Source organism: Loxodonta africana, chromosome 3, assembly GCF_030014295.1.
Source record: "Loxodonta africana isolate mLoxAfr1 chromosome 3, mLoxAfr1.hap2, whole genome shotgun sequence".
Lineage (NCBI taxonomy): Eukaryota > Metazoa > Chordata > Mammalia > Proboscidea > Elephantidae > Loxodonta > Loxodonta africana.
The window spans coordinates 131,403,344-131,422,223 of NC_087344.1; the positions used below are offsets into that span (position 1 = coordinate 131,403,344).

General features: G+C 36.1%; 1 protein-coding gene across 1 annotated transcript in view; it reads right to left on the reverse strand.

The window, feature by feature from the left end:
- Positions 1-8,983: 8,983 nt before the first annotated feature.
- Positions 8,984-18,880, reverse strand: part of SELENOF (selenoprotein F) — a 45,006-nt gene continuing 35,109 nt past the window's right edge. Inside the window, exons 4-5 of the mRNA XM_003411201.4 lie at positions 11,365-11,414; positions 8,984-9,878 (exon numbers count right to left, since the gene is read on the reverse strand). Of these exons, the coding sequence (XP_003411249.2) occupies positions 9,747-9,878; positions 11,365-11,414 (182 nt within the window). The 3' untranslated portion in view covers positions 8,984-9,746. The remainder of the gene's footprint in view (positions 9,879-11,364; positions 11,415-18,880) is intronic.

The window sequence follows — 18,880 nt, forward strand, 5'->3', positions numbered from 1 at the left end:
CCTCTCAAATCTCTCTTCTGAGCTTCAGACACATATAGCAACTTCCATTTGAACATCTCCCCTTGGAAATCTCACAGACACCTTAAGTTCAAACCTAAGACAGAATCTATTTTCTGGAGTCTCTTGAAAAAGCTAGAATATTTAGCAAGATTGGCCCCATACTCCTCCTGCCCAGCAAAGATCAGCTGGAACGGAGAAGCGGCTGTCTGGTTTCAATGGGTGAGGGACTCTAAATCTGTCACTATTTATAGTCTTTCCTCAAGCTTCTGCACTGATTTTTTACTAGCCTGGCTACCATAGGCATTTTATTTGGGATTCTTAATATATTTTCATATTTAAAAAAATGTATTTTTTCGTATCTGTCTTTTTCTTTCATTCTTTACTAATGCCCTCTGTCGTGAATTGAATTGTGTCCCTGTCATAGATTGAATTGTGTCCCCCCAAAATGTGTGTATCAGCTTGGGTAGGCCATGTGTGGTTGTCCTCCATTTTGTGATTGTAATTTTATGGTGAGGGGATTAGGCTGGGATTGTAACACCGCCCTTACTCAGGCCACTTCCCTGAGCCAAGGTAAAGGGAGTTTCCCTGGGGTGTGGCCTGCATCACCTTTTATCTTTCAAGAGATAAAAGGAAAGGGAAGCAAGCAGAGAGTTGGGGACCTCATACCACCAAGAAAGAAGCACCAGGAGCAGAGCGCATCCTTTGGACATGGGGTCTTTGTGCCTGAGAAACTCCTCGACCAGGTGAAGATTGACGAGAAAGACCTTCTTCCAGAGCCTCCAAAGACAGAAAGCCTTCCCCTGGAGCCGATGCCTTGAATTTGGACTTTTAGCCTACTTTACAGTGAGGAAGTAAATTTTTCTTTGTTAAAGCCACCCACTTGTGGTATTTCTGTTATGGCAGCACTAGATGACTAAGACAGTCTCCCAAAAATATCTGTCAACTTGGCTAGGTTACAGTTCCTAGTATTGTAAGATTGTCTATCATTTTGTCATCTGATGTGATTTTCCCTGTGTTGTAAATCCGATCACTATGATGTAATGAGATGGATTAGTGGCAGTTATATTGACGAGGGAAACCCTGGTGGCATAGTGGTTAAGTGCTACGGCTGCTAACCAAAAGGTCAGCAGTTCCAATCCACCAGGCACTCCTTGGAAACTCTAATGGGCAGTTCTACTCTGTCCTATAGGGTCGCTATGAGTTGGAATCGACTCGACGGCAGTGGGTTTTGTGGGATATTGATGAGATCTGCACGACTACATTGTGTCTTAAGCCAATGTCTTTTGAGGTATAAAAGAGAGAAGTGAGCAGAAGGACATGGGACCTCATACCACCCAGGAAGCAGTGCTGGGAGCAGAGCACGTCTTTGGACCTGAAGTTCCTGTACTGAGATGCTCCTAGACCAAGGGAAGACTGATGACAAGGACTTTCCTCCAGAGCCAACAGAGAGAGAAAGCCTTCCCTTGGAGCCAGGGCCCTGAATTTGGACTTGTAGCCTATTAGACTGTGAGAGAATAAACTTCTGTTAAAGCCATCCATTTGTGGTTTTTCTGTTATAGCATCACTAGATGACTATGACACCCTTCCTTCCCTACTTCCCTTAACACCCAAGTCATTGCTTTCTTGAGCTACTGCAATAGCCTTCAAACTGACCTTTCCTCCAATTCATCTGCAGCAAAACCTATTGTAAATACGTCTGACCATGCCAAAATGCCAAATGCTAATTTAATACCCTTCCATAGTTCCCTTCCTATAACTGTGTTTTTCAAAATGTGGTCTGAGGACTTCCTATATCGTAATTACCACAAAAAATAGATTACTATGTTCCACCCTAGACCTATTGAGCTACTAAACCAAAACTCTGGGGCCTCAGGCTTTGCACTTTTAACTACTTTCACAGGGAATTCTTATGTACTCTAAATTCCGAGAGCCACTGATACATAAGGGTAAAGCCTAAGCTTCTTAACATGCATTGATGGGTTCCTGACAAGTTGCTTCTTAAATTGAACTTTCGTAAATTAAGCCATTATTCAAATACATTAGGGCAGTTTCATCACATAAAGATGTGATAGATCACTCAATAAAGAATCACTTGGAAATGTAATTTCTTTCTAATTTATATGTTTAGAAAGTATGAGTAGTGTGACCTTAATGTGGGACAGACTTCTAATTCAACAGCTTGATGATTCATGGTAGTGGAATAAGGGAGGGAGCATTGAAAAGGATGAAATCCAAATCTCCCAATTCAAACTAGTAGAAATCTTAGAGGGCATTCCCTGGATGAGAGCACAGAGGAGACAAAGCTCCGATGTACCCAGCAATCATGAGGAAAAATAATCAGTGATGTCAAATATTAAAAAGAAGGCAGAAGGACTACCTTTATAGAAGATTGGCACCAGGGAGCGTGAGAGGTAGACCCATTGCCATTGAATTGATTTCGACTCATAGTGACCCTATAGAACAGAGTAGAACTGCCCCATAGCGTTTCCAAGGAATGGCCGGTAGATTCGAGGCTGACCCTTTGGTTAGCAGCTGAGCTCTGAACCACTGTGCCACCAGGGCTCCAGAGAGTTAGAAGTACATTTATAGTCTATTCCAGGAGAAATTACGAGACAGGAAACAATAACAGTTAAAAGCCAATTGAAAATCCAGCAGTGAGAGGATTCCTATTTATTGGTACTCTTTTTTCCCCTCTTGGCTACTCGCAGCCAAGTACCATGATTCTAGCAACAGTAATGTCATATTGGAAAGATGAAAATGCCACTTGCTTTGCTCTATGTTGTTACTGATCTATTGAAAATAAGTTGGACTAATCCTCCACCATTCTCTAATGAACCCACTTAAGACTGAGGTAATGTATCATATTTTTATAGTTTACAAATACCTATACAATGCCAGACAGGATAAAATACAGGGCTATGCTGGAGACAGATTACATCCATCACATTCCCCTCTTCTCTGTTGAAAAAGAATACATTAATTTGACAAGAGGTTATTTCTTCCAGAGCTATGCTAATTTATTACCCAGTAACTTTTTCACTTGTTTGCAAACCAATTACAAAAATTGGTTCAGAAACTTCTGAACCAATTGACATAGTTTGTACTCAAAATATGACTTTCTTTTACATTCTTTGTTAAGTCTTTTCTTGTAAACAGTGTTAAATGACTTTGAAGGTATATATTGTGGACCGTTAAACACAAACACAATCCCATATGTTACTGCTAATGAGGAAAACATCGCCACCTTGGCAAAAGCGTTTCCAGGTGGCTATGAGGAGAGGTCTGTTAAAATTCTGTCATAACTCAAGTACTATTGACAATATTGGAATATAGATTGTATATACTTTGCAAATCTTTATAAGTGAAAGTTAATCATTAATGCATAGAAATTTCCAAGACTGTCAAATTCTTTAAAACCAATCATTGTACTCATGAATGTTGTGTATCTTTATACCGAAATGAAGACAACCTGAAGTACTTACTGATGAAGATCAAAGACTAAAGCCTTCAGCAAGGATTACACTTGAGCATAAAGAAAATAAAAATCCTCCCAACTGGACCAATAAACAATATCATGATAAATGGAGAAAAAATTTAAGCTGTCAACAATTTTATTCTACTTGGATCAACAATTAATGCACATGGAAGCAGCAGTCAAGAAATCCCAAGTATTAGTTTGGGGAAATCTGCAAAACACCTCTTTAAAGTTTTAAAAAGCAAAGATATCATTTTGATGACTAAGGTGCACCTGATTCAAGCCATGGTCTTTTCAATTGTATCAAATGCATACAAAAGCTGGAAAATGAAAAAGGAAGGCAGAAGAATTCAAACTGTGGTGTTGGTGAAGAGTATTGAATATACGGTTGACTACCTGGAGAATAGGAAACCCTGCTGGTGCAGTGGTTAAGAACTACGGCTGTTAACCAAAACGTTGGCAGTTTGAATCCACCAGGTGCTCCTCGGGAACTCTACGGGGCTGTTCTGCTCTGTCCTATAGGGTCACTATGACTTGGAATTGACTCCACGGCAGTGGGTTTGTTTGTTTGTTTGTTTTTAACCAGAAGAACAAAACAAATCGGTCTTAGAAGAAATATAATCAGAATGCTCCTTAGAAGTGAGGATGGAGAGACTTTGGCTGGCTTACTTTGGGCACGCCAACATGAAAGACCAATCATTAGAAAAGGACATCATGTTTGGTAGAGGGTTAGCGAAATGAGGGAAACCCTTATTGAGATGGATTGACACAATACACACGATGGACTCAAACGTATCAGTGGTCACGGAGATGGCACAGGACCAGGCAACATTTTGTTTTGTTACACTTGATGGCAACTAACAACAACAAATAAGGTAATCAGATCTACAGAATTATTGACTTATGCTATGTGGGCAGGTGTTCTGCTCTAAGATTGGAAAGGTCTTGTGTGAAGACTTAAGAGATGTTCGAATTGTTTTGAAAATCATCTTAGCAGTGTTAATCACTTTTAGGTGAAAAATCTAGGTACAGCGGTTGCTGTCGAGTCACCTCTGACTCATAGTAATCCTACAGGACAGAGTAGAACTGTTCCAGAGTTTCCAAGGAGAGGCTGGTGGATTCAAACCTCTGATCTTTTGGTTACATAGCCAAGCTCTTAACCATTGCGCCACCAGGGCTCTCTGCAGTAAGAATCCTGGCACCAATTACATTAGGGGTGGGTGGGACTACCCTAGTTATTGAGTCAAACAACCAAGTTTGGTGCTCCGTGATCTTTGATTGGAGCCAAAATTGAGATTAATGCTCAGCTCAAGGAGTGCCTGAGTGAAGGGACAAGCCCTTCCTATTAGTTTACAAAATTAGTGACCATTCCAAGAATTCTTTGAGTATGTACAGATGAACAGCGGAATCTCATAAAATTCTAACATTTATGCTTTTTGTTCTTAATGTTGATGAATAGTTAAAAAAAGGAAACTGTATACTAGAAGCTTCTAAAAAGGTTATCATTCATTAGTGAAACCACTAGATAACGCACTTAAGTGTGTACCTAGGCATAACTGAATACTTGCTGATTGTACATGAACTTTAGAGATGATCTTTTAAAAACAAACTGGATTTTGCCATTCCCCTTCTTCAGGTTTTTTCCTTTTCTGGTTTTATTCCAAAAGTAACCTACAGTAAAATAAAATTCTTAAATGGTGTATACTGGACTCTTCTTGCCTACCTTCCCAATCTCATTTCCTACTACCCTTCCCCCTAGCTCATAGGCTCCAGATAGATTGAACTTCATTCTGTATGCAAAGCCAGGACCTTTGCACATGCTTTTCCAACTAGAAGGCATTCCCAGCACTCTTTGCATGGATAGCTTTTGTTCAACTTTTAGGCCTCAGTTTATACGCCTCATCCTTAGAGATCCTTGAACTCCCAAACTCACTTACGCCTTCTCTGTATCTCTCCTAGTAATTTTTTTTTCCACTGCTTTTTCTATACCAAAAAAAAAAAAAAAAAAACCAAACCCAGTGCCGTGGAGTTGATTCCGACTCATAGCGACCCTATAGGACAGAGTAGAACTGCCCCATAGTTTCCAAGGAGCGCCTGGTGGATTAGAGCTGCCGATCCTTTGGTTAGCAGCCGTAGCTCTTAACCTCTACACCACCAGGGTTTCCGGCTTTTACCATAGTTGTAATTATATATTTGTGTTTTTGCTTAATGGTTGCTTCCCACACTAGAATGTGATCTCCAATAGATCTGGGATCATTGTGTTTTTTTTCAAGACTGAAGCTGGGGATTGAGGAAAACAAATTAAATAAAATCTAGTAAAGCAACATAAGAGATTTACATGCCAAAAATAATTAAAAAAGAAAATCACAGTTTAAAGGTCATTTAGTGGAAGAGCAATGTGCCTAACACATCCCAATAGCTCCTGATAAAACTTGTTGCTGTAGAGTCGATTCTGATGCATGGTGACCATGTAGGACAGAGAACTGCCCCATAGGGTTTCCAAGGCTGTTAATCTTTAAGGAAGCAGATTGCGACATATTTCTTTCAAACTGTCACATTTTTCTCCTGTGGAGCTTCTGGTGGGTTCGTACCACTAACCATTCTGTTAGCAGCTGAGTGCCTAACCACTGTATCACCAGGGCTCCTTTCATAAGGAAAGGAAGCCTATGGGGCAGTTCTACTCTGTGTTACAGGGTCGCTGTGAGTTGGAATTGACTAGACTGCAAGGGTTTGAGATATCAAGAAACTGTAAGCTGTACAAAAATTAGAGCTCTCACTCATTGGTGGTGGGATGTAAAATGGAACAGCCACTTTAGAAAAGTTTGGAAACATCCCATACAATTTAAAAATAGAGTTACCATGTGACTCAGCAATTCCACTGCTAGGTATACATCTAAATAAAAACAGTGCCACACAAAAATTTGTATATAAATGCATATAGCAGCATTATTCATAATAGCCAAAAGGTAGAAACAACCCAAGTGTTCATCAATGGATAAGCAAAATGTGGTAATACAATGGACTATCACTCAGCTATAAAGAATGAAATACTGATACATGCTACAACATGAGCCTCAAAAACATTATGCTAAGCGAAAAAGCCAGTCACAAAAGATCACATTGTATGATTTCATTTATAGAAAATGTTCAGAATAGGCAAATCTACAGAAAGTAGATTAGTGGCTGGCTAGGGCTGGAAACGGAGTATAGGGAGTGATCCCGTAATGGGTACAGGGGATTCTTTTTGGGGTGATAAAAATGTTCTAAGCTTAGATTGTGGGGATGGTCGCACAATTCTGTGACTACTAAAAACCTTTAAATTGTATATTCTAAATGAGTGAATTTTATATGAGTATCGCAGTTAAGATGTTAAATTTTTTACCATTTTTTTTTAAGTTTTGAATTTAAAGGTCTAACTTCAGTCTTCACAATGCTGGATAAATAGAAAATTACTGTACTTAGCATATATGTTTCAGGAAGATAACAGCAAAAGACTAATTTTAGAAGCTTCAAATAATTATCCTTAGTTCTATTGGTTTGATATTTCTGAAAAGCGTTTCATACTAATGGCTCCTGGGCCAAGGGCCAGTTCAAAGGTAAAATGTTTACATTTAATAAGCAAAGCCTATTTTGAATTTTTGATTACAAAAGCTCACCTCGGCACCCCAAAAAAGTCCAGTCACCATAGGATATAATTGAGATATTTTCAAATAAAACTTATGTAAATGTGCTCATAACTGGAATCTGTAATCCTACCTTCCATGCATTTGCTGATGTTTTCACCTACTAACTGCTGTCAATTTTAACTTAGTTTTACAGTATTTGCTTTCAAAAGTATTTTCTACATTGATTTTCAGAATAGCTTTCAAGCCTCTGAGCCTCTTAAAACAGGAAATATCAGTCTTTGTCATAGTCTCTTAAAAATTTGTTTTTATGGTGGTGGAACATGTCAGAAAACACTTCAATCATTTTTATGTGTACAATTCAGTGACATTAACTACTCATAGCTCCTTGTAAGAGGCTTTTGTTAAAAACAGGAATTGAGATACATTAACTTGCTTTGGGTTATAATTGACATATAGTTTTGGCAGTGGGAAGTAAATTTGTAAATATCAGATGACTATTTTTTTTTTTATTACATTTCTACATTTGTGAATTTGAATAAGCTTAATCAAAATGTCAGAATTTGGCTACAAAATGGTCCTTTTTGGATCAGTACCTCTACCTCTTTCTTGTTTATCAGTACTTTTGTTTCTTGAACAAGCTCTTAGCTGTTCTTTGATTGGAATTGGTGAAAAGCAGCTGGCATTAACTCCAACCTCCCAATTAAAATAGTGGGGCTTGGTAGATAACACTTCTATTCATCAACTTGAGAACTTTAAGCTCAAAGATGCTGAGGGGTTCTTCAGTCTCTTTTGATCTCTCATAGTAACTTGAATATAATAGACTTCTTAGGCCTCTCTTTACCTTTTTTTTTCCAATCCCAATGCCAGATAATCATTTAACTGGCTCTTCCTGGCCAGAGACCAGTCTAAATACTTTTCTATGCTGAACCCAGTTCTGAAGTTTCACCTCCTTTCCCATCATTGTGTATGTAGTGGAGACTCCCCTCTTACTGTTTTTTTTTTTTTCCCCCCAGTGTCCATGACTGACTTCATTTCCCTCTTGTCCTGAAGTAATAACAACAACCATTAGGGATCAGTGGCACATTAGCCAGTGCCTTATACTCTCAAACTGATAACCCTCTCCACTAGTATCGATGATCAAAAGTAGACCACAGTTTGTTCGCCAGGATTTCTCATTATCCTTTGATTAGCCCAATTGCTCAAGATTTTTTCCTGTTCTTGCTGGCCTTAAAAAACACTTCTTAATTTAAATATTACATAACACAAACTGCTAGTACAGACAAATAAGTGATCTCTATTAAAAATAAGTATATTACAAACATTCTCTGGTAGAGTTGTCTTTAAGGCTTTCCAAATATTTGTTATTAAGGTGATTTAATTCAAAATGAACATTTAGGGAAGTTTTCAGATTTTAAGAGAAACCCTGGTGGCATAGTGGTTAAGTGCTGTGACTGTTAACCAAGAAGTTGGCAGTTCAGATTGTATGAATTTATCCTAAGTCAATGGGGTAGGATATTATCCCACTTAGATAAGTTAGTAAGGAGTTTTAATGACCTAGAAGACATCTGGATGCATGTTGGTCCTAGCAAGCCACCTCTTATCAAGGAGTCACTTTGACAAGAGAGATAACAAAGCAGAAAAATCATCATTTTTAACAGCTCATAAAAATTCTATTATTAAAAAAAGCATCCCTTTTGTAAAACATTAATACAAATGTCATCATAAATGAAAGCACTTAGAAATATTCAAAGCACTATTACCAACAATGCTAAGTTATTTTAAGTTTAAATTGTGTAGCCATTTAGACATTTTGGCTAAAATGATAATAATGCCCTGAGGAAACTGTCATTCTTAAAAACACAAAAGGACAAACAGGAAAAAATTTCAAATTCAGATAGATTTTTGCAACTTTATTTACATTTTGGTCTTAAGACAGATTCTTTTTAAATTCATTTTTTAGAATGTAAAACACAAAAACTTGCCAAATATCAGATCCACACAAATCCTTACAAAGGTTTTCTGTGCAGTCTTCATTAATGCAAATCTTTGTGAATGTTTCACTCTTACTATAGATCCTGAATCTGTTTCACAATCATGAGGTTACAAAGCTTTCATGCATGGCATTCATTATAAACTATAAATAAGATTTCTATTAATTTTTTATTAAAGGGAAAGCTGGGTAATACAAAATATGAGAGGCTGAGTAGCAGACAATCCGCTGAGGCTCAGTATATCTCACTTGCTCTGTAGCTTTCTGTCATTACTTTCAAAGAGCACACAGCACATGAGGAATAGTAATCATCTCCCTTATTAACCTCCCTAATTTAAAAATCTGTTGTTTGTAAAACTGGACCAATTATCACAAACTACCATTTGCATAATTAACCACAAGTCTGTTACAAAGGATTTAGTTAGTGGTATCAACAAATGAAAGAGGATGGAAATTTATAAAAAATGGGTTTTTCTAATAAGCATGCCAACTCATTAGGTATCATGGGCTGTGCTGCTACTTCAACTTCTAATTAGATGTTCAATGCCTCACAGTCAAAGATTGATCAATAGAAGGAAGCAAAAACTAAATTATTTTCTAGGGACTGTAATATTTCATTTGATAACAAAAGGATAGGACAAAATCTACGCAAGATTTATATGCGTTCCAACTTTTCACTCAAGAATTCTTCTACACTATCTGTGTTCCATTTGAGGATGCTCAGTTCTTCAGCAATGTTCCCATTGTCGTCCAAAAGCTTCAGTACAGGGTCTGAACCGCGAACATACTACAAAAAAGAGAAATGCCATTGTTATTTTCTGTTCATAAAAAACCTTCTCAGCTTCAAACAAGGTCCAAAACAATTTAATCCAGCTTCATTAAATTTAATAGTAATAAAAAACACTTTCAAATATAATATCAGAAATCAATGTGTCTTAAAGGAAGTCTTTTAAGAAAAAGTTTAAAGGGATTTTTGCAAATTAAAAAAAAAAAAAACCACGCACTGTACTTCTAAAGAGAAAAACACCTGTTGGTATCAAACTATTTAAGATTTAAGCTTATTACTGAATGTAACAAATATTTATTAAAAACACAAAACCTATTGCCATTAAGTTGATTCAGATTCATAGCGATCCTACAGGACAGAGTAGAACTGCCCCATAGGGTTTCCAAAGAGTGGCTGGTGGATTCAAACTGCTAACCTTTTGGTTAGCAGCTGAATGCTTAACCACTGTGCCACCAGGGCTCCATTATATGCATAGCACTCTGAAACTTTCAAATGAACTTAAAATCTCATGGAGGAAACAGACCAGTTCAAAGTTAATTGATGAGAGAGAATGATGGTATAATGAACAGTGTTGAAGTTTTATAAAAATAAATGATCAGACTCAGGATTCCTCTCGGGGTATTAAGCCTTACCTTAGTTTAAGAAATCTACTGATTTTGCTGTAATCAATCTAGAATTCGGCTGGATTCTTGAAACTTTAGACACACTAACTGGGTTCAGTATTTATCAGATAGCTCTGAGAAATTCCAACTCTGGGTAAATGTGACAACGAACATGGTTCCATTTTTAAGAGACTAAACCTTCAATTTTAAATTAAGTAGAACTGGATAACTAGATATACAGATCTCTGACAACTTCTTTCAGAAATTATGCTTCAGTTTTTCTAGGTCTTCTGGGGTTGTGAACTCTAGAAACGGAGGCAAGCTCTGATATACTATTAGCACTTGGTATATTCCCATCTCCATTTGTGGAGTTTTAGAAATGTAAGCTGAGGGCTGCGTATGTCTTGCCTCAGAGACATCTTACTACTGACACTGGGGTTTCAGACACCTGGAATGATAATTACCAATGTTACCTTTGAAGTTAATGTAAGGAAACATTTAACCCTGAGGCCCAATTCAAAAAGTCAGTTGATGATTTTTTGCTACCTATGCTAGACACACAAATACTTGATTATTAACATTAAGATATGGGACTTGGTCATTTTATCTATTAAATTACAAGTTCTAAAATTCGCAGTTAACTAAAATAATATCATGCTCATTGATCAGAGAAATAACCTGAGTTTAAAGAAAAACTGCCCCTAAGCTATAGGCCCTGTGAGCTAATAAATCAGTAATTACATTAATACTTAAACATTTCTGATCAGGCTACCTACAAAAACTCTTTTTAAACACTTATTTATTTAAATATTCATTTATTTTAATTTAAAAAAAAAAAAGAAATTAAAATTAGAACAAAGATATTCCATTAAAATCAACCATACCTTGATTTGTAGTCCTCGGAAGAGTTTGGGTTTATCACTCCTGACAAAAGCTTAAAAAAAAAAAAGATAGGTAATTGTTTACTTTCATGCCCAAACTGGCTACAAAACCAAAATAAGAAGTAGAAATAAACTGAACAAATGAAATACTCCAGCCCTAAATGGAAAAACTAAGGAAAACAAACACAAATGGAAAGACATACCATGTTCTTGGATGGCAAGACTATGTATTTTAACACACTGTCTCAAATTAACCAAAATACCAAACTCCAAAGGGGTTTCTAGGGCTACTGAGATAGCAAAGCTCATCTGTAAGAGTCAATGTGTAAGAATAGTGAAATCAGTTAAAGAAAAAAGTAAGTAAAATATGGAGGAATATCTGAGCAATTGAGACTCAGACACTAACCAAAAAGAGATCCTAAAGACACTGGAAAAACAAGGTAATTCTTAATATTGGTCCTATGTTATCATTTGCATGAATTTCTACTTAAATTTTATAGACATGCATATGCTTTTGAGAACTTTTTTTTTAACTTAGAATTGAATTACTTAGCAATAGCACTATAGACGTACTTCATTATGAAGGTCTTAACATACTTGCATTTAGGATAAAAAAAAGATTAGTAAAAGTTTTTTTTTTCTTTTTTTAAAGTTTTGAAGACTTATTGAAAGAGACACAGAAATTCCATCTAATCTTACAAAATGTGGCTCAAGATAAAATTGACTATGTTATTCTGGCTTATTAGAATATAGTCTCTATTAACTTCATTCTTTCAGATTTGTTCAAATGCCACTTCTCTGCAGATTTATGAATCCTCAACCAAAAATGATCTTATGATATCCTATTACATTTTATACCTCCCCTTTGGCAAATGCTATATGTACACCTGTGTAAAACAACAGAAAACACACAGTACCTGTGTCTATTTACTATTTTCCCTACTACAAAGAAACTTCTCTGGGAAAGGACTATTCTTATACTTCTTTGTTTCCATAACAAAGTCTAGCACATTTAATAATTTTCATTCATTCAACAGATTTTTAACAGGCTGGAACGAGTGATAGGAAGATGAGTCACTAATGACTATTTTCATCAGTTCTTTTCTCTCTGCTAAAGATAGATCTGTAAACCTCCTAATTTTGAATGCGGGGGCTATCTGTTAAACACCCTGTAGTAAGAAATGACATTTTGCATACAGTAAATGAATCTTTTAACAAATATTTGAGTAGTTATATCTACACAGCAGCAGGATAGGCTTATAAGGAAATTAAGTTCTTTAACTTCAAGAAACCTACAGTCTGCTTAATTAAACAGGCCTGCAATAAATAAAAAGATAAAACGTGGTCATAAAAATGATGTTGTCAATTCACCAACAATAGATAATAAGTACTCTGAGTTCAGAGAAGGACATTTTACTAGCTGGACTGATAAAGAAATAGGCAAAAAACAAACAAAAAAAAGATGCAACATTTGATGAGAACCAAATTACATGCATGTATGCACTTGAATATAAAACAATGCCCTGCCTTCAACATGGTTCAAAAGGATTAAAAATTTATCTTTTACTATTTTAAATAGTTTATTCATAAAATCTGACATTTCATAATAGTCAAAATAAACTTAACATCAACTATTTTGCCAGAGAAAGTAAATTGAAGTATGGTAAAAATGTATTCCAAGAAAAGGCAACATAATAGTACCTGTCGATCTTCAGCCAGTCAGGAAAAAACTACAGTTCCTGAAGTCCAACGCTTGTGTCCCACTTTTACTACTGACTGTAGCATTGTATTTAACCTCTCTATGTAAACATACAGAAACCCTGGTGGCTTAGTGGTTAAGTACTATGGCTGCTAACCAAGAGGTCGGCAGTTCAAATCCACCAGGTGCTCCTTGGAAACTCTACGGGGCAGTTCTACTCTGTCCTATAGGGTTGCTATGAGTCGGAATCGACTCGACGGCAGTGGGTTTGGTTTTGGTTTTTTTACGTAAACATACAGCTTGGCTCAGTTATGGTTGAGGGAAAATTTTCATGTTTCACAAATTATAATCAAAATCATGACAGCAAATTTTTAAAAACTTTATAAAAAAACCAATTTTGAATATGTAGTGTTGTTATTTGTATTATTCTTCTGATTTCATGATCTCATATTCACACTGTAATCAAATTTCATGTGCTCCATAGCTGCATGAGTCATCAAATACGCAAACAGTAAATGATGAAGTCCAGGAACACAAATGATGGGGTTTATGGCACCCCTTCAAGAGCCATTTTTTTCTTTTAAAAGATTCTGGAAGAGGAGAGCCTAAAACATACTAATGTTTAGTACACCAGGAAACAGTCGTCATCACTTACCATCTGGGTCCAGTAGACTCTTTTTATTTTTAAATGACTTTATGAATGAATAAAGGGAAAGTGAAAACAACAACATTATTACAAATTGTAACAAGAATGTAAATACAGTAAACTCAAATATTTATGCCGCATTTTCCTGGTTTTGAAATATATATAACGAATATGGGCAATGTGCTTTCAGTGCGGCTAACGGCTTATCAGTTCTCGTGCATGAACTTGGAACATATCCATCTTGTGAGTAAATACTGTTTCTAGATTTCAAATGCATCTTTCATAGGTTCTAATTTATAACTAGGCTGGTTATTCTCACATTTATATCATCTGGAAAACCTTGTTAGCCTAGAAGATAGTCATCTTATTTGCTTTATATCTGTAAAACTTTTTTTTTTTTTTATTTTTAGATGTGTAAACACCAATGAATCAAGTTAATGAATTTTTTTCATTTCTATACCATTTATTTTCTTCCAGTTGCCTCTGTAAGACGTACCTGCCTTCAGCACTTGCCCACTTAAAAACTGTATCAAATAAATTTTGATGTATAAACATCATAAAATTTGAAAGAATAACGTTACATGATTAGCAAACTGGGATGATTCAGATTCTCGTTGCAAACTATTTTATGAGAAAGTCCATCCTATCCAGTGACTGACTAGAATATGGAATTTCCTTTCTGTGCTTGGAAATATACTGTTCACTTATTGATTCTTGATGCTGAGAAAAATCACCCAGGATATCATCAAATGGGGTTTCACAGTCGGGAGATTTTGCGTATATGATCAACTTTACCATCACCATTAGTGTCTACAGTAGCACTGTCCAAAAGAGATTGTGGATTGTGGTTACTGCACATTTGAAATGTGGCTAGTGTGACTGAGGAACTAAATTTAAAGCTTTATTTAATTTAATTAATTTAAATCTAGTAGAAGTCTAGAGTGCTGCTATTTGTCTCTTTTCATTTATCTTCTGATCCATTAATCAGTATGAAATCTTTCTGTCAATCTTCTCTTTGTTTGCCATTATGGACAAAAAATCTGAATTCTCAAATGTGTTTAATGAAAGATAACAACAACAACAAGCCATAAAGACGGTGTCTTCAAGACTTCTTTTAAACTTTCTTGAAAGATATAAAACTCTGGGCAACACGAGATAATTGAACAATGATGTAATAATGATGATTTATTTCACTATTACATCATTATTCTTATAATTTGAATCTTTTTTAGCATAGCTGGGAACAACTGATGATTAACGACACCATAATATATCTTAAATATATAAAAGGATTCAATGGACTCATACAGTAATTAATTGCAAGATAGAATTTTATTCTATTAAAAAAGAAGTACATTTTTCTCTTTGTTCTTTGGAAGGCCTCTAAGAAGGAATAAGTCATAAAATAATAATCCTTACAACTAGTAAGGACAGCCCCCAAAAGAAACTCAAAAACAAAAATTGGGTCCAGTGGATCCTGATCATATAGGACAGGTTTAACAAAGTTAACAAATGTGCACAAATACCTCATAAAGGTAACTTATTTTCTAGTTTACTACCAGCTGTTTTAAAAATAGCTCAATGACATTAGTATGGAGATTGCTAAGGAAATCAACCGTATCTATTTCTAGAAAATGTTTTTATATTATTTGTCAATTATAAAGGCAGTTCTGTAAATAATACTTCAAAGTGATCAAATATACAGAAATGATTTTAAAAAACACAAACCAGGTGAAATGTTTCAGTTTCCCCCTTGGGATTCTTAGCAGCACGCCATTTGTGCGGCTCCCTAGAAGTGTAACTAAGTTTTGTTCCGCACACAGCTTAGAAAGTCGTGGGACTCTTCTCAGTGAAACCTTATAGTTCAGAGGCTCTTCAGAGCTAATTATAAAGAATATTAAAAAAACAAAAAAAACCCATCCTTCTATCCTCCTCCTTGTTCCACAAATGGAGTAAAAGCGGGAGTAGAAGGGAGAGAATAAGGAGGTATAGGCCTTGAAGTTAAAGGAAAATGTTTAAAGCATAGTTGACTAGATCTAATGATGTAACCTTTGACCACACTGACCACATTAGAAGTAGCTATACAAGTACTGTACTGGTTTTAAGATTTAATTTAATTACAGGAGCTTAAGACTTATGAACTCTCACATGAAATTACATGGATGGAAAATGAGATGTCTTCCTATTGATGACTTTACCCTGACACAACAAGACAAAGCAAACAGCAGTAGTGACAACAACAAAACTCAATTCTCAACTATGTTCAATAAACACTATAAAAAAAAAAAAACACTATAGGATATCCAAAAAAGGGTACTTCTAAAATATTAAAATTTACTACTGTATAAAAACTACCTGGAGTACAAAATTATGAGTCATTTAGATCATCACAACAAGACAATTTAAAAGCACTTAAAAATCCAGAAAAGGGCAACTTAAATAATTAAAAGAATTTAGGGGGATACGAGGTATAATAATGAAGAGAAGACAAAGAAAAAGGACTGACCCTCAATTCAGAAAAATAAAGCCAGAGAAGGAATGTTTGAAGCCTATTAATTCATCAAGGCTATGTAACCATTCATTTAACAAACATTTGAATTCCTCTTAATACCAGGTGCTGTGCTGGCAATTCTAGGTATATGAATGATAAAAAATTAAACAATTTAATTTTGGTCTTTAAGGAGCTCCCAGTTTAGTAGAGGAAAAAGGTAAGCCAAATACATTACAATGCTCTGCGAGAACTGCTATAGAACATAAAGGGGAAGAATAAAAAATTCTGTCTGGCAGACTATCCAAAGTCCAGGCAAAAATAATACTTTAATTAAATTCTGAATGATTAAGAGTTTCCCAAAAGAATTAGGAAGGGGCACGTGTCAGGCAGAACATACGATGTGCGCAAAGACATAGAGGTCAGAGTCCAGAGAACTGCACATAGTTCTGCACAGCTGCTTTGGGGGAAAGAGATATAAACCTAGAAAAGAGAAGCCATATTGTGGTGGGTCTTACATTTGATACAATTGAGTTTGATATTTATTCTGTATGTGATGGGGAGCTATAAAGGATTTTAAGCAAGAGAGCCACATCATCAATATGTCTGTGGAAAAGGTCTTTTTGGTAGTTGTGCGGAAGGGGCAATTAAAGTATGAAAAAGGAACAAGACAGGTAGGTCAGACAACAAGTGACTGTAACCTTCTGGATAAAGGTTTGCTAGAGGCTTGAATTAAAGGCACAGCGAAGGAGAAGGGAGTAAGGTTTGAAGGTTATTAAGAAGGGAATCAGGAGTTCCTGGGTGGCAAAAATGGTTAAACACAGGACTACTACCCAAAAGTATGGTGGTTCAAACCCACACAGAGGAGCCTCTGAAGTAAGGCCTGTTGATTTGCTTCCAAAAGGTCACAGCCTTGAAAACCCTATGGAGTAATCTACTCTGCACACATGGGGTCGTCATAAGTAGGAATCAACTCAATGGCAAATAACAACCACCACCACAAGAAGGGAAGAGAGATACTACTTGGGTAAAACATGGGAAAGAATGAGTAATTATGATTCTTGGGTTTCATACTTTTGCCTGATGATACAGCCATTTGTGGAAATAGGGAAGAAGATGGTATACTTTTATAAATGAAGAGGATTAATTCAGTTTTTCAACATCCTGGGTTTAAGGCCTTTTACTAAAAGCTTGGTTCAGTCTGCAGGACTATTAGAAATGCAAAATCTCAGGACCCACCTATACCAAATCTACTGAACTAGAACGTGCATTTTTACAATATGATTTATATGTATGTTAAAGTCTGAGAAGCAGTCAGAAATTTAAGTTTGTAGCTTAGGAAAAGTTTCGGTCTAAAAGTACAGATTTGGAAATCAGTAGGTAAGTACCTGAAACTGAGGAAGTGAGGTATCATTCAGGAGGAGAAGAAGAAAAAATCTGAAGCTAGACCTTGGCTAATACTACCATTTGAAGTACATGTGGTAGATGAGATGCCAGGAAAGTGAATGGAAAGACCTGTCAGAAGTAGGAGGAAATTAGGAGATAATGAATTCCCACATGTGAAAGGAATAGAGTTTCAAATGCTAAAAAAGTCAAGTAAGATTTAGTGGCCACAATGTAATAAGGGTAGAAACAGAAGCCAGATTGTAGTAGGTTGGGGAATGACTATAGGTGAATATATAGAATTTTGTATATGTTGATGACACAGGCTGCAGCTACAATAATATTGAGGGTTTTTTTTTCCTTCAAGCGGACAATAAATGAGTATGTTTAAATGTTTAATGTAACCAATACTATCTGAACGGTGTAAGATACAGTAGTAACAATAACCTATTTCCCTTGAGTAGATTCTGATTCATAGTGACCCTACAGGATAGAACAGAACTATCTCATAGGGTTTCCCAAGGCTGCAATCTTCTCCCATGGAGTGGCTGGTGAGTTTGAACCACTGACCTTTTGGTTAACAGCCAAGCACTTAAACACTGCATCACTAAGGTTCCTCAGTAATAACAATACCTACTATTTAATATCCTTCGTGCTGGAAGAGTGCTTGACATATAGTAAGCACTCAGTAGATACTTATAAAATGAATAAATGATTTAATCTGTATTTGCTGGTATCAGACATGTACTATATGATTTACATGTAATATAATTTAACCGTGAGTTGGAATCGACTTGGTAACAGTGAGTTTTAGTGGGTAGGTATAATTTAACACTCAAAATAGCCCTATATGGTAGGCTTTAACCTATTTTACCCCATCTGTAACCCATTTTATAAATAAGGAAATTGACGAAGATAATGCTAAAAGATCAGTACTCTTTCGAGTAAAACTCTAAAGTTGCATCATACTCCTAGGCATCACTACCCATCACAGTTGGTATGAAAAGTGAAAATTTTTATTTGCTACCTCATTGTTGTAGCTGCTGTCGAGTTGGTTCCCAACTCATGGCAACCGCATACACAAGAAATGAAATGCTGCCCTGTTTTATGGTATCTCCACGATCAGTTGTGGATCAGACCATTGTGATCCACAGGGTTTCATTGGCTGATTTTTGGAAGTAAACAGCGAGGCCTTTCCATCTTAGTCTGGAAGCTGCTCAAATCTGTTCGGCATCATAGCAACATGAAAGCCTCCACTGACAGACAGGCAGTGGCTGTGCATGAGGTGAACTGGCCAGGAATC